We start from the raw sequence: 16,174 nt of genomic DNA, 5'->3' as shown, positions 1-16,174 counted from the left end.
ACCACCGATCCACTCATTATAACGAACCAATCATTATAATGTAGATAGTTAAAGGCTGCAGCGACAGATCCCTGTATGCAAGTATGGCGACTAAAGCTTATTAGTGCTGTCTCTGATTCCTTTGCACTGAGTCATTAGCATGTCAATAGAGGAGAGACAAGGATAGACGGGGGACATTTTCAAACAGTTGGTCGATCACAAGCGTTTGGATTTTGTTTCGAGAAATATTTGCCAAATTAATGTGCTGTGACAAAATGCATAATTCATCAGGTGTGTTGAAGCTTCACTGAAGCTCCGTTAGCAGGGAACCAGGCAACCATTCAGTCTTATTAACAAGCAGTGTGCTTGGAGTGCCTGCAGCAGCCTGGCCCTCTACTGCGAGGAAGAAGAAGCAACACAGTCACTGTCATAGTAAAATACACGATTTACACATATGTATACACTAATGCCTGCATACAAATTAAATGTTCTCTTGGCAAACAAAAACACACATAACCCAGTTTTCTTTTCAACAGCAGAGAAGTTGTACAGAAGTTGTGCATGTACCACAAAGAGAATAGACTGCTGTTTGGTGTTTTATTAACACCTCCCAGGAAAACTAAACCATCCAGCTGCGACTCAATTATTTTTCCTACATTTTACTGCCTTGTCACATACTATAAAAGCAAATTATCTCCTGCGTGAGAGCCTTGTCTACATTGGAAAGTTATTAAGTTTTAATATAGCCCAATACAAGCCCTCAGATCTTGGATCTAGTTTACTCATGTGCCCACTGCCCAGTGGACCGCTCCCTGCTCTTTGACCACAGGCACCGGATCCCGGCTGATAATGACTTCTACATGGGAGTTATGGTGTTTTGGGAGCTACTGACGGCTCTTGGAGAATTTAGAAAGCATTCTTCATGACGGATCTGGAAGAAAATCTGTCAGCAATAGAGTCACGAGCAGTAGACATAAGCCTAGGCTAGGCCTGTCAGTGTTATTTTTTTAATGTAAAGCGTGTATCTTCTGCATTTGCCCGAGGACTAAGTCGGTCCTAGCTTGTGCAGATGTTTTGTACAGGGATTAGCAGAGTTAAATCATCCCAAGCAACCTTTACTTTTTGAAAGACTTCTGATCTTTTAAAATGAGATGTTATAGAGTCAAGCAATACTTTGTGGAAACACTGGGTGAATTTATGAAAAAAAATCATACAAATTGCAATGAAAAAATGAAAAACAGTGCAGGTGCAAGAAAAGAGAATGGAAATATAAAAGTAACAAAGTAATAGTTCTAAAAAGCCTTGTTCAATAAAGTGCTATGTAGGGAAGCTTTCCAAAGCCCTGGGTCTGTGACTGCAAAAGCTTGCTCATCGTTAATAATGACGATGATGTTTTTTTCACCCAGTTGGTTGCTTCCAACACCACCTGGATGCTTTTTTCAAAATTTAATCGGTCACATAGGCAAGGATAGAAACCTTGCCACATAAGTTGTTTGTATGCGTTTAGAAATTATAAAAGCCAGTCCTGCAAATTACAATGTAATTCCAGTTTTTGTGCATGTGTATGTAGTACCACACTTTTGTAGCAAGTGTACAAGCTGGCATTAGACATCTTCCTTGCTGTGTAATGAAGAAGTGACTGAGAATACCCATGTGATTCATCACGAGATTTCCACAGAGAACCAGTTCTAATTGCTGAAGCAAAAGGATAATTTTCTATCATTATGAATAATTATTGTGCTGCTCTCAACTATGGGCATGTTGTGGACTTTTCTGTTTGTTTTTCTCTCATGGTTCTTTAAGCACATAAACTGCACTCACTTGGTAGACTTGAAACACTGGATGACGAAGAAGGGGGAGGAGGAATAAAGAATGCAAAACAGGAGGCAAGGCAGGAAAAAAGAAAGTATCTGTTTTCCCTTTTATTAGTTTTATCACTGGTAACATGTGGACACAGCAGAATGGCACTAAAAGCTGGTGAGGCGCGGCAGATGACCCGGCATTGCCAGGGGCCACAAAAGAGGCAACACTGTCTGCTGAGTGTGGAACGAGAACAACAATAGTGTCTCTGTAGTACAGATAAGACCAGGCTACTCGGTGCCAGCGTGTTACTGGCTCTTTGAGTGTTTGTGTGTCTCTCCCAACCTGGACCAGAGTGGTACAGAGGGCCCAGCTTCTCCCAGCACTGTTCATTGTCCTCTAACAGCAATGTCTAACCTATTATGTGCACTTTAACCAGCCTGGGCCAGGGTCTTATTTTCTCTGCTGATGCTGATAGGGATAACTGTTTGTCTACACTTGTTGTATTTCTGTGTGTTTGTGTATCTGTCTGAGGTTCAGATCTGAGGCAGTGTGTCATGTACACTCTGTCCTTTACTCCTGCCATTGTTCCTTGGACTTCTGTTGTTGCAGAGATAGCACAGTAATCACACTGAGCTGGAGCAACCTCTCATAAAGATAGGCCTAAATGGCATGTCTGCTTGCAAACACACGTACACATGCAGGCTTGTACATAAACACATGCAACCCAGCCTTTGACCATTGCAATAGCTTTACATACACAAACACACACACATACTGACGCATTACACACCCAGTAAGCATACTCTTCATGTAGCCTAAGGGCTCAGGTGTTGAGAAGCAATATATTAGTCAGTACATTAATAACCTTGCTTTGAATTTCTCTGAAAAGCTTTACTCTTTTCCGTTGGTTTCCCAATACTGCTCATGACAAGCAGAAATTAATCGATCAAACCTTTTCAAAGAAAGCCAAGGGTTAAGAGTGTGTCTGTCCAGCTGCATAAATACTTGTGCATTTGTGCTTGTGTGTGTGTAGGTGTTTCTCTATTAGTGTTTGTGCATGCATTGCATGCATTTTTGGATTCTCATGTGTAAGAAAAACACAAAACTGAGTGGGGAGTGGGTGTCTCCCATGTCTCCACAAAAGTGTTGTGTGAGCTAGATGTTAGGTGTTTATTTTTAAATTGTAAAGAAACAAAATCATATCACAAAGTGGGTGTCCACAGATCTGTGGATTTAGACATCTATGTTCATTCTCAAGCCTCATGTGCTGTCAGTTATTTCAACAAACAGCCGTAGTTTTGGCATATGGACACTTCTTTGTGCCCAAAAGGCCAAAAAGGCCCATCAATTCGCAGCCCGACCCTGTAGTTCACACAGAGTGGCACACAGATGAGCCAAATCTTGCCCAGTGTGTCTGCAGGGCTGTGATGCTAACCACTTTTGCCTTGAGTCGAATTCAGCGAGGAGCTGAAGAGAGACAGAGGCACAGACAGGGTGATGAAAGACGCAAAGCGGGTTAGCTGGATGGGTGAGTGATGATGAGAGGGGAGAGGAGGGAATGGCACATGGCTCCAATCACTGCTCTTTTCTCCATCACTCTTTCTCCCTCTTTATGTGTCTGTCAGACTTTTTTTCCACATTTATTCTCTCCCTTTCTCATTTGCTCACTGTCTGTCTTCCTCACTGTCTCTCTTTCTCTCCCTTTCATCATACAGTATGTCTAGTCTGTTTTCTTTATTCAATTTAAGCTCCTCAACCGCCTTTTTTTGTGGATGTGCTTGTGTCTGAGCCTGGAGTGGGAGATTTTTTATTGCTTCAGTTTGCTGATTACCTTCCGAAGTGATTGTACATTTCCTTGATTTCATCCTCTGAGAAAACTTATGTGACAGGCCAGAACTCAGAGTTTCAACTGAAATGGTGTCCTGTGTTGTTTCGGTAGGTGAGGTTGGGGTGAAAGTAAAGGTGAGAGTTGGGATGTGTTTTTCTTTTGGGGGGTGGGGGTGACCTAAGGTTAAAGGGAGGGGTATAGAGGTGTGAGTGTTGTCATGTGGATAAAATTCTGAATTCTGAATAACTATAGTGGCTTGGATTAGAGTGTGTGTGTGTGCGTGCATAGTAGGCTTGGAGTTGCCCTACTTTTTGGATAGCTAATGTGTTGATTGACAGACTGTTTGGCTTCTGCATATTTTGAACATTATTTCAGCCTCTATCATTGTTGAGAGCCTACATTGACGGTATGCTTCATGATTCTGAGACTTTATTTCACAAACAGTGTAAAGTTGCCTCTCCTCCATCTGTATTTCAATGAGAACTGACACAGGACTCCGGAGCTGTGCCGTGAAAAGGAGTTGGGTCAGGCGGATGTCTGGTTCTCAATGTTGCTGTGCCTGTGACAAAGAGAATAGACAGCAACCTGAGACTTGCAGGCCTGTTTGTTTCCTGTTAGTGCAGATTATCACATTTCACCAGCCAGGAGGGACAAGAACTAAGCATCATGGGAGAGCGGCATTCTTAGCTTGGAGATGTTTGTTTGTTTGTGTTCTCATTTAATGAGATTGTTATGGTAGACCTTTCAGTTAGGTACTGTCTGCAAGTTGGTTTGCATGTAAATTGCATCAACTCTATTTAGGTAAGACCTAATTTCCCTATACATGCAGTTTGTATTGGACAAAAATGTCAAGAGTTCAACCTCTGTTTGTGCTTTGTATAGTTTTCTGCTCGGTTGCTCCGAGGTATGAGGATGCTTTTGCAAAGAGGAAAGTTTGGTTCAGTGCTGTAAGGTAGCATTCCACTGCACGTCTTAAAGATTTCAAATGTTTCTTCCCATTTACCTCTGTGTGTTTAAAAAAATAAAAAATATAGAATGCCCACTGCCCAGTGGACCGCTCCCTGCTCTTTGACCACAGAATAAAATAAAAAAGCCTCACAGCTAAAGTAAATTATTGTCTATTCACTCTGTGACTCAACCAGTTAGACCTAATTATGTATTGCAACACAGCACACTCTGTGCCCTCTCAAAGAAAAATATTGACATCTCTGCTGTGGTGAAATTTGTGGTGTTTGATTTTGATAGGCACTCCTTTTTCATATCAAGTTTCTTTCCAGATGAAATCACCTCGCTCGCATGGCTCAAAAGAATTTTTAACACATGTGATCATCCATCTCTATCTCCCGCATGTTTCCTGTGATCTTGTTCTGCGGGTTCAGTTTCTGAGCTGTGCCGTCATTCCCTCTGTATGTGGTGTCGTGTTGAGCTGTTCTGTGTGATGTTGTTGCCACATCAGATAGGCTGTTGCTCCCAAGCAGAGTTTGTGTTTGACGTCTAAACAGCGGAGATGTAGTGGTGGTGTGGGGCAGCCAGGTCAGCAGCCGGGGGTGGTGGGGTTGTTAAGAAAAGCAGGAATTCTCCCGGGTGGCAGATGAAGTCAGTGCATTCCTCCAAAGTAGCTCCCTATAGGCAGCCAGTGGAGCAGAGCAGGCAATGAATGAGGGGCAAGATAATGGTGGGGCTCAGTATTAAACACCTCCCATTGAGAACTGGAGAGACAGACAGAAAGAGAACACCATCTGTCTGACTGGGTGAAGAGTTGTCTTTTACCCACCTAGGCTACAAAGTTTCATTTACTGTGCCAAGTTCTATAGATAATCTTACCACCGCCCGAGGCATTTCACTTTTTATGAGCACTGCGGTATTTTATTACCTTGTTTTGAAGCTTAGCTGTGAAAGTACAGACAGACAGAGGGAGGACTGAACATAACGATATTCATTTAGGTTAAACCTGCTGCCCAGACATGTGTTGGGCTGCCAGCTGATCTGCTCACTGAAGTCTGATGAGACCCAGTTCTGGTCCTGCTGAGGGTGATCAAACTGAGGGACACAAACACACACACACACACACACACACACACACACGCACCCACTTATTCTGTCTCTCCTGCTATGTTTATATGTATTTCTACCCGCACAAACACCCTCTCCCAAACATAGACACACTTGAGTTGCTCCACTTTCCCTGTCCGTTCCCCTCGGCAGTAAGCTATCATAACGGCTTTGAAGGAGGGCAGCCGAGCGTTTAATTGGGTTACAGATTGGCATTTATGCTCCCAGGTCCACAAGATACTGCTGGGGCTCTTAACTAACCACTAGGAACTTAACAAAATGCTACACTGCTCTACCCCTCGGCTGCTGGTCTTGAAATTTACAATTCAATGATGCTCTCACTCAGCACAGTACATTTTTGATGTCAGTACTGTTTGGTGTAGAAACAAACAAAATGATTAACAAGTGAGGGTGCTATGTATATGACAGCTTCCAGTGTGTTTAGGTTAGCAAGAAGTTGTGTGATATGTTGGGGTAAGATGACATCATGATCCACAACTCAGTGAAGCCTTTAAAAAATTGGTGTGGTTTTTGTTACCCCCAGTAGCTCGCCATTGTTTCTACATTCACAAAAGTCTGTTCATATCAACACACCTCTAACATGTCTCCCTGTTCTTGTCTTTCAGAGTCAGTGCCATGCAGTGTTAAGTTGAGTCAACCCAAGCTGAAGTGATCTGTTTTTAAGACCATCTTACCCTTCACCCCGTCCTGCCTGGTCCCAGATGGAGCTCAAAGTGTGGGTGGACGGAGTAGTGCGGGTTGTATGCGGCCTGTCTGAGGAGACGTCGTGCCAGGACGTGGTCATTGCTCTGGCCCAGGCCATTGGTGAGTACCTCAAACTCTTTTCTGCTATCAAATCATTGTGTCTACATGTTGTGATACCAGTTTCCAGGCTGATGTTATTTGGCACCTTGTTTGTCTGCTTGACAGTTTAACTAAAGGCCTGAAGTGATTAGATAACAGCCTTTCAGTGAGAATTTGATGCAGACAAAACAAGAGTACTTGTACATGGCAAGGTTGCAGCATTCTGGTTCTGCACTCACCTTTTCATTCTCCACTGACCCAATTCGAGTACTCTTCTGGATTGTCAGGGGGTCAATTTGGATTTGAGCCGGCTCTCTGTCCCTGTATCCTCTGGCTTTAGTCAAGCCATACGCTGCATCAGCGATGAACAACATAACTCCAGATTTAGCACTCTCCTCCTTCCATGAGTGAGCTGCCTGCCAAGTCATTAGGGAGGGTTTGTCCTAATTTCAAGGTCCTTGTGGAAACTTCAGTTTATTTGAACATTTTTTACATGTTGTGCAAGTCTTACACTGCAGCCTTTTATTCCAATCCTCAGAGGCAGGGATTTAGAGGTATCAGCATCATCATAATGGTCTGATGTCATTTGTTCACTTAGCATTACTCTTGTATAAGGAGTGGGAGGAGTCAAACCAACTGCCTTAAGTACACTGAAAGAGATGAAAGGTCTTTCACAAGTATCTCATCAACATTCTCGACTGATTTATATAATTTTTTAAAAGTTTTTATCAAACCAAAGTGTCATGTAGCTTCTTCAATTTGATATGGTGTTGTTTTAGGCAAGGTGGTCTGTGTTGTATTTTAGTTTGTAGGTGTATGTCTTTGTACTCACACTCTGTCTCTCTCCGTCCGCAGGTCAGACGGGCCGTTATGTTCTGATCCAGCGTCTTAGGGATACGGAGAGGCAGCTATTGGCCACAGATAGGCCTCTGGAGTCTCTGGCTAAGTTAGGCCAACATGGCAGTGAAGTTCAGTTCTTCCTGCGCCGTACTGGTCCTAGCAGCAGTGATGCACCCAGCTCAAAACAAGACGGACCAACTCCCCTCCCACTGCCCAAGCATCCTGAGCCAGAGCCTTTGAAACGCAGCCAGCCTAAGAAAGCACTCACCTTCAACCTGGGGCCATCCACCTCTCCTAGAACCAAACAGTTTAAGAGGTCTCCTCGGGACTCTCCAGAGCAAAGAGCCTCCCCCTCCCCTTCCCCCAGCCCTGTATCCTCTCATGTGCCATCCCCCTCTCCCTCACCACCTATAGGCCCATCCAAAGAGGAGGTCTTTAGGAAGGTTCTTCAGCAACAGGAGAGACTGAGAGCTATCGAGGCCCAGCTAGAAACCCTAGAGAGGGAGTCACATACCTGTGAGCGTCGCTACCCATCTCCATGTCCGTCACCAGTTTCTGACACTCGCTTGCAAGAAGAGATGGACGCTCTGGAGCAAGCGATGCTGAGGAACCAGGCCGAGCTTGCCCACGAGCAGTACTGGGAGGAGGAGCTTCAGGCAGAGAGGGAGAGGGAGCGAGGAATGAGGAGGAAGCTGGGGGAGCTCCATGCCAAGCTAGACGACTGTGGACGGCGGCTCCACGACTTCTCTGTTCGCTCTGCTCAGCTGGAGCAAGAGATCCAGCGGGAAAGCCAGGCGGAAAGGAAAGCCAACAGACCTGAGGAGTCCCTCGATGCTGTGACAGCAGAGCTTCAGAGCCAGGAAAATCACGGAAAAGAGCTGGGGGAGCAGCTATCTCAGACTGACAAGGCTCTGGGGAAGGCAGAGTCTCTGCTGCAGGTAAGGAGAGAGGTCACAGTTCTGGAGAAAGGGCTGTAAATCCTTTCACAAATAATTTGAGGGATGTAGCACAGACCCCCTTCTAGCTATACTGTAAAACTGTATCCCTCTCCTACCTGCATACTGCAGCAGACAAAAAAAACAGTGCAGAGACACTTATAAAAAGGAAAAAGAATACTGAATACTAAAACATGATTTATTGTGGCATTTTGATATACAAATAATTATCCAATAAATTACGATGACATGACTGCTGTATACACATATCCTACCTTGTATGAAAATGTTTTATTGTCTGAAGAACTATTTAAAGTCTAGCTGAACTGGTTTGGCAGGGTGTCATCTTGTATGCATGTTCTGGACATGTGGTTACCAATGGTGTTTATATTACATTGCCAGTATCTACATATTCTTGTACCCTGTGTATGGAAAAAGAGATTAAAGAGGATTGATTTGTAGAACAAAAGCCCCTTTTATTGGATCTACTCAGCTTCAACTTATTGAAGTTTGTGGTGTCACTGTTTGTTTACTTTTGGTGGTTGTCATAGACGCGGCTGTATCAATAAAAGCCCAACCCAGTTTGAAGGGAAACTCGAGTTTCCTCATAATCCACATGAAACCTGAGACTCGGGTATCCACTTCATGGAGCTCATTCTGACTATTTCCAGGGAAGTGAAGAAAATTAAATTCCTCTTTTATTGTAGTATGGTAGATGGTGTTTTGAATGTTTTGTCACAAGGAAATAGAGCACACTGAAAGCATTTGTAGTCTAGTGTTCCCATATTTTCATTAGCAAGGACCATCCAGACTGAAAGACTGTTGTCCCATTCCCAATCCACTGAGCTCCATGTAACAAATAGCAAACTGGCTGCAAAACTGATGGTGGGAATGTTTCTGACTCTGGGGGTGAACTGTGCAGATTTAGTGCCCGATTGATGGAACAGAGAGGGACTGTGTCATGATCAATTTGCCAATTATATAGAAAGCATCCTGCTGCAGAACAGAGGTATTAGGCTTTTGGTTTTTTTTCATACACAGTGGTATAACATGTACCACCATGTCATAACATGCAAAACAACCAACCAAAAGTAACCACAGAGGCATTTTGCCACCCAGGCAGTTATCGCCTGGAAGAAATAAGATGCTTTTATTTCCTGTAAATTACATGTTAATGCTGGTAACATGATAAAGTATAATAAAGCTCAATCCCTAGTAATGGAAAGGTGTGTATGTCTGGCTGTGTCAGCCATCACTCAGCTGATTGGTCGAGGTTGCCAGCTGAGTGTTTAAGTGTTGGTGGTGATGAGCACAGCATTCATGTCATTAGGCTGATGGAGGCAGACCTGCAGGTGTGAACTGCCTCAGCAGGCTATCTCAGTCCAACATTAATTACACACACACACACACACACACACACACACACACACAGGTACTGGGGTTGGGGGCTATAGCATACTGCTGCTGCTCCCTGTGCTGTGTCCAGATATATTGATTAAGCACAAATGGATAGTCAATTAAGACTGATTGACTGGCCTGTTTGTGTGCATCACTGTTTAATCTGTGGGCGCAAAAGTGATGCCATTTTTCTCGATGGAGGATCTCTGAACTCTGCGTTTTCAATTATTGGAGCAGATGAATATCTTTCCCCCCTGGCATTAAGACAACTTTGAAATGCAGCAGCCATGTATCCATCTAGAGGTATGCCTCAGGTCTGCTGGAATCTGACGGAATCAGAAAAATGTTTATGGTATTTGTGGAACTGAATGTTCTGATGATGGCTGATAGGTGATACAAATAGTCTTCATCAGTGATTTGAGACTAGACTTGTAGACTCTGCTGCCCCCCCATGGTGAAAAGATACTTGGCATTTACAGTAGCAATAATGTGACCTAAAGACAAAATACAGTAGTCCTGCCTCTACATTAATACATTCTGCTGTTGGTGTGTTATTATCACAGCTATCATTTAAGAACAGAATTATATATTCTGATTAACAGACATGTTTCGCTCATCCCATTTCTTTATGCTGCGCCCACTTTACAGGCAAACAAGGTGAGAGTGTTCAGTGAGTCAGCGCTGACTGATGTGAGCTCTCAATCGTCCTTTGTTTTCCTCACTGATCCATGTTCTTTTCAATCTCAGGCCAAACAGGAGGAGCTGGAAGAGCTGAATAAGGAGCTGAGGCAGTGTAACCTGCAGCAGTTTATTCAACAGACAGGTGTCCTGCCAGCGCACACCCACTCACGCACAGAGCTTCAGGAGCAACTGGAGCAGTTAGAACTAGCACATCTTCTGCAGGATGGATACAGTAATGGAAGTATGGAACCAAAAATAAATATTAAAAATCAACATAGTATACTTGGCTGTTTAAAATCAAATGACTTGCCCGCTAAACATATTTCTTACTCTCCGTCAGGCCACAGTGTAACTCCAGTGGAATCACCGCCTCGCCCCACTGCCAAACAGTTCCTGGGACATCCACGCAACCTACAAAACCCTCTAGTGTCCAGTCTCAACCCTGAGGGTGTGTATGTGTGAGACTCTGCTGCTTCCCAAGTCCATCCTGCTCTGCTCCTCTCCTGCCCTGCCCGTCCCCTGGTCCCAGAGCCCCTTGCCCCCAAACTTTCTACCCCAGCTTGATTGGGTTTAAGGCAGCTGTTTTTGAGGTTGGGTAGTGGAAGCATCTGTATGGTGGAGGCCCCTGCTACTTCTCAGCAGCTTCTCTGTGCTCCACTTTTAAAAGCTGAACGACTTCTCTTCTGCGCCTAACTCTCAGTCTTCTGCTGATTCCTGTCCCTAACTTTTTACAGTTGACTTAATCTTCCACATTCCTCCTTCCATTTTCTCACATATCCCTGTATGCTTTAATTCTCTGGGTCTTTCTTTTTCTTTCATGTTGTCTCTACTCCCCGCCCTCCTCCTCTCTCACTGTTTGCTTCTGGACTAACAGTAGCTGCTTTTGTTATACTTATACGTTAATGTATCTGGGAACTTGCTCCTAATTCCCCCTCTGTAATGCAGAGTGGCCTTCCCACCCTCAAGTCAACAATCGTCTGCTGACACTGCTTTTCACCGTATCTCCATGTAACGCATCGATCGCACAGAGAATGACTGTAGCAGACATTCTGATTGTAGCGCTGTTTTTATACTGTGACATGGAAAGATATGACACCAATGTCCTTTCAGTTTGCCTTGTATGTATGGATACTATTTATATGTGAGGGGGGTGTATCTATACAATGCCTTGTACTTTGGTGACGCTTGACTTCCAAAGAGCAAGAGCCTTTCACGGAGGGCTCTGCAAAATGTATTGCACTGCCCCATTCTCTTCCCGTGTGAAGCCTTGGCCCTTGTTTGCCTACAGAGAAACGTATCTTTCTGTTCTCTTTCTGCTCTGCCTGAAGACAGTGCAACTAATTTTAGGAAGCTTATAGCTTTTGCCAGTCTATTTTTGTCAAGCTCCATGCTAAAAGAAGGAATACATTTCAAAAGTAGTGCCACAGGGCCACGGTATATTAAGATATCATTCTTTTCCTCTATTGGGACTGATGCGCCTGGTTCTTTTACTGTCATCACACCTAACATTTGACCTGTCATAACTTGCAATGTGCCTCGGTGTACTGTAGATTTAGGATGAGCTTACTTACTCAAGTCCTAATAACAAAAATCTAGCAAACAAGGAAATCTGTTGTTTCCAGCTTTTGCCGTCTTCATTACTGTTATCCACAAATAACCATCCAAACCACCTAAACCAATATTTACTTTATCATAGCACTTAGCATTTTATTATATGTCTGTCTATTATGCTGACAGGTCAAAGTGATGTGTGTTTGAGTGTGCACTCTCTCCTTACTTGGTGTTTCCTGTGTGGGATTATACAACCGCTCCTTGCTTTGGAAACTACAGACATCTCAGTGCTTGTTATAGAAACATGCTTGAAACCAATTCTGTCCCAAAAATGCTACTCTGACTACAAGAGTCCACACAACCTGTGCGGGTAATGGAATTAACCCAATGACTGCTCTTGTGTCGGCTTGTGCTTCTCATAGGCATGTGTGATTATCTTGATTGACCCAGGTCTCTCCTGCTGTGTCGTAGCTGAAAAATGTTTTCCAAACAAAGGGATCATCATCCCTACTCTTATTTTTGTGTGTCTTGCAGTCCTGACATCCCAAGAGTCGTCATGGAGATAAAACATGGACCGCAGGGCCAAGGGAAACTTGTTCACTGTTCTGTCACCGTCATCTCTAATTTGACCCCTTTCTTTGTAACTCTTGTCATTATTTAATCTACCATGATATACATACTGTATATACATAAGACAAATATATTTACAGTTTTGCTACTGTAAACACTGCAAAGTATCTGTATGAAATGTAAAATAATTTAGAAACCTTTTACCTAGAGCAATTATTACTATTACTGTGTATTTAAATATAATAAAAATGTGCATTGTGTTTTAGATAATCTTTTGTTGAGTGATTGTTTTTCTTAATACACTGTTTATGGAATCACATTTTATTATAATCATCCTTGTAACTACAGTAACTAGAAGCGGGGGAGCGGTGAATCTGGAATAACCTGCAGTAAATAATTAACACACCAGTGTACACTTTCTAAAAATTACAGTGCCATGAAGCTCCAATGTGAAATGCATTATGAATATATTATAGGCAATGAAATATGCATGCTCTTCTCATTGCTTACGGTACAATGGGTCCTGTGATGTGCAACCATTTCTGGGTATTTTAAAGCTGGTATTCAAAGGTGGCTGATTGAAAGTTCATAAAGTGCATCCATGGGAGCAGAGGGAAATGTGGCAAACATCCTGGCATCACAGCTGCTGCTGTTATGGGTGATGTAACACAGTATATCTACAAGACATGTGATCATAAAGGCACAAGGGCACTGTGACCATTTGAGAAAGCCGACTATCAATCTATTTAGTTGTAAATGTACCTTGTTGATAGTTTTGAAGTTCATTGTGTGTTCATGCTACTAGTATAATGAATAGTGTCTTTTTTTTTTAGCACCAGAGGACATCTAAGTGACTTTATCCCTCTGAGTCGATGTATGTTCTCTCTATCTCTCTTAAATTTACTGACAACAAAACGACTCATTGTTTTCTTATATTCTGTCATTTGTGATTGCCCTGGCATTATAGGATAAACACACAGTTGCACAACTGGACTTCTGTACAACACTTTAGTCCTCCACCCCTTTCCTGTTTGTTTACCCTAGAGCGTAAATATGCTGGCTGTCACACACACAGTGACTTGATCTTCCCTAGTGCTTTGGCTAACCCCTGACTGAAACCCTGTGGATTTCTATAAATACTCTCATCTGCTGATGCTTGCCAGGTAAAATCCCAAGCATGCACGTATTTTCTTTCCATTTCCATATATACATGAATGGATATCAAAAACTTTCATGAAAAATATACTTCTTTTTTTTTTTAAATTAATTGTTTCCACTTTATGCCAATTTTGTTAGGTCTTGACCATGTGTTTGGAAGTAAGGAGGTAGATATTATGATTAATTATGCAGAATTGGATTTCACTGAGAAGATTTAGAGCTGTCTGGCTTGGCAAGGGTTAGATAAGCTCCAAATCCTTGTTTCGTTCACTGTCTGGACAAGCCCACAGCATGGTGCAACGCTGACGCCTACCTGTGGACATGAAGGATACTGCACATACACCTTAAGTCAAAATACCAAGTCTTTCTCTTTGTATTTCCCACCTACTACATTCACATTGAAAATAATGGAGTATTTAATGCTAGGTCATGTGATGCCTAATGTGATGCCTACTGATGTAGAAATAAAGTTATATTTCTGAAAATCAATGCATTACTTGTGGACCCTTCAGATCTCAGGTTTTGTTTTCCAATGACCTCAGGTCAATGTTGTACATGTTTTTTTTTCCATTATCCTACATGCAAAGTGAAATATATCCAACCTCACTCACTTCATATCTAAACCCAGAGGACTCCAATCTCATAAACGGGACATTAACAGATTATGATGATGTTTCAGAACACTTAACCAAGGGAATTATTTTTGCTCATACAATGGCACTCCACATGAACCCTATCCAATTCCACTTTGGAATGGTTTTGGATGAATGTAAAAGGGGTCGCAAAACTGAATGTTTGACTGATCGATACGTATTTATTACAGGCGGTGGGTGTCTGGAAAAGAACCTCCTTGTGGACAAGTGAGCATCTGCACGTCCACATTATGATGAATGGGGTCACAAGTTAATGAGTCTTACATACTGCACTTATCTATTCCACTGTGTCACGATGAGTCAGTATGCACCGATGGGAATAAAACATCCTCACTGATACCAGGAAATGCATTCCATGGTGAAACAGAAAGTAAGATACATGATACAATTGATTTGAATAGAAATTTTACTTCTCACTGCTTTTTACAAACATGACTGACTACATGGTACATAATGTATGGCTACAATTGATTTGGATTTTCTTACTTGCAACTCAAGATTTGCTTCAAGATTTAGTAAATAGCTGGAAAACTGCCTCTACTAGTGTAAACGGGAGGACTCATTACTACATAATTATCCATTTTGTTCTAAAACCAAGTTCAGTGTTATAGTAATGCTCATTTTTGCTGGAGAGCTCCCAGGAACATCTTCAAGAACCCCTGGAGGGCCCCTAACCTCAGATTGGGAACCAGTGAGTATGATGATGATTATCATGTCTAAACCAGACAGATGAAACAGTAACTGAAACAAAACACTCACCAATTGTCTTGACAGTAGGTGGCATTAGAGAGGTCGCCTCCATAGAAGGCAATGCAAAAGCTACTGGCCCTAAATTAGGGACAGTATGAGAACATAGGAGGAAGTAGGCTACAGTACACATGGAGACTGCTGGGAGTGCAGTCATGTTGAGCAAGGCCTGTCCCAGCAATGTGCACGGGACATGATCAAGGACTGCTTGTAGATAGGTGTCTGTCTGGTCCGGCTGTGGCTGGTCTTGGACGTGCCAAAGATGTATTCCCAAAACCAGGTTAGCCGCTGTCACACGCACAGTGGAATTGACAACTGGCGCAATGTGCGTTAGTCAGTGGCTTACCTGCTTTTAGATCTCAGACATTATATTGAGAACCATAAACACACACAATCTGTGGAGAAGCAAAGACTGTGTCTGAAGGCTGTGTAATGAAACAGTAATAAAACAAAGTCAACATGAAGAGTGGAGATTAGTGGTGTATCTTTATCTGTTCACATCACTTAATCCTACTTAGAAAAAAACATTATTTAAATGAATCTACACAACACAAAATTATATAACAATTCAATTAAAATAATTAATATAAAATACAATATAAAATAAATATCCTAAATCCTCTATTACCCCAACACTGTAACAAACTGTACTAGAGAATTAGAACTTATGGCTGGCTTCCAGTCCACGATGTATGTATTTGGCTACCTAAATATATTGCTTTCAATTTCAATTGCCATGAAAAAGTTCCAAAAGAATTAATAATCAGGCTACATCTGACAAAGAAATGTATAGAGAAATTACACCTAATGATACATTGGATGTAGCCTATTCATCCATACCATATAGACAGAATAAAGAATAGTGGCAGATAAAGGGAGCTACTTACCAGTCCCAAGTTTTCTTTTGGATTAATTTTAAAAGAAAGAATCTTTCATTTTCGCCGACAGAAGCCTGTCTGACATCTCTCCAAACATCCAAATTGTTTTTTCTCTAAAAGAAATCACAGTGCATGATTAAAGTTAGGTGCATTTTAAGTCTACAGTATAGTCTACACCGACGCAGAAGTTCAGTTCACTTGCTCTTCCCCTACCCTGCCCACTCCCCTGCATCTGCAACCCGACCTGGTTATGCAAATTGAAAAGAAACTGACATTATGCACAGCCAATAGGCTGCC

The 16,174-nt window shown here is 42.4% G+C and overlaps 1 protein-coding gene and 1 long non-coding RNA gene across 4 annotated transcripts in view; one reads left to right on the top strand and one right to left on the bottom strand.

The window, feature by feature from the left end:
- rassf7a (Ras association domain family member 7a) overlaps nucleotides 1–14,088 on the top strand; it is a 37,097-nt gene extending 23,009 nt beyond the window's left edge. For all 3 annotated transcript variants that reach the window (XM_044193552.1, XM_044193551.1, XM_044193548.1), the window contains exons 2-6: nucleotides 6,289–6,487; nucleotides 7,322–8,244; nucleotides 10,387–10,561; nucleotides 10,661–10,768; nucleotides 12,406–14,088. In XM_044193552.1, coding sequence (XP_044049487.1) covers nucleotides 6,385–6,487; nucleotides 7,322–8,244; nucleotides 10,387–10,561; nucleotides 10,661–10,768; nucleotides 12,406–12,437 — 1,341 coding nt within the window. In that variant the 5' untranslated portion in view covers nucleotides 6,289–6,384 and the 3' untranslated portion in view covers nucleotides 12,438–14,088. The remainder of the gene's footprint in view (nucleotides 1–6,288; nucleotides 6,488–7,321; nucleotides 8,245–10,386; nucleotides 10,562–10,660; nucleotides 10,769–12,405) is intronic.
- Nucleotides 14,089–14,640: 552 nt separating this feature from the next.
- Nucleotides 14,641–16,090, bottom strand: LOC122874955. The gene is made up of 2 exons (XR_006377710.1): nucleotides 15,887–16,090; nucleotides 14,641–15,394 (listed from the first exon to the last, which is right to left on the bottom strand). It is a non-coding gene; the product is annotated as an uncharacterized LOC122874955 (long non-coding RNA).
- Between the last annotated feature and the right edge of the window lie 84 nt (nucleotides 16,091–16,174).

This window comes from Siniperca chuatsi, linkage group LG4 (assembly GCF_020085105.1).
Source record: "Siniperca chuatsi isolate FFG_IHB_CAS linkage group LG4, ASM2008510v1, whole genome shotgun sequence".
NCBI classification, from domain to species: Eukaryota; Metazoa; Chordata; class Actinopteri; order Centrarchiformes; family Sinipercidae; genus Siniperca; species Siniperca chuatsi.
This window is presented reverse-complemented; position numbering and strand designations above follow the sequence as displayed.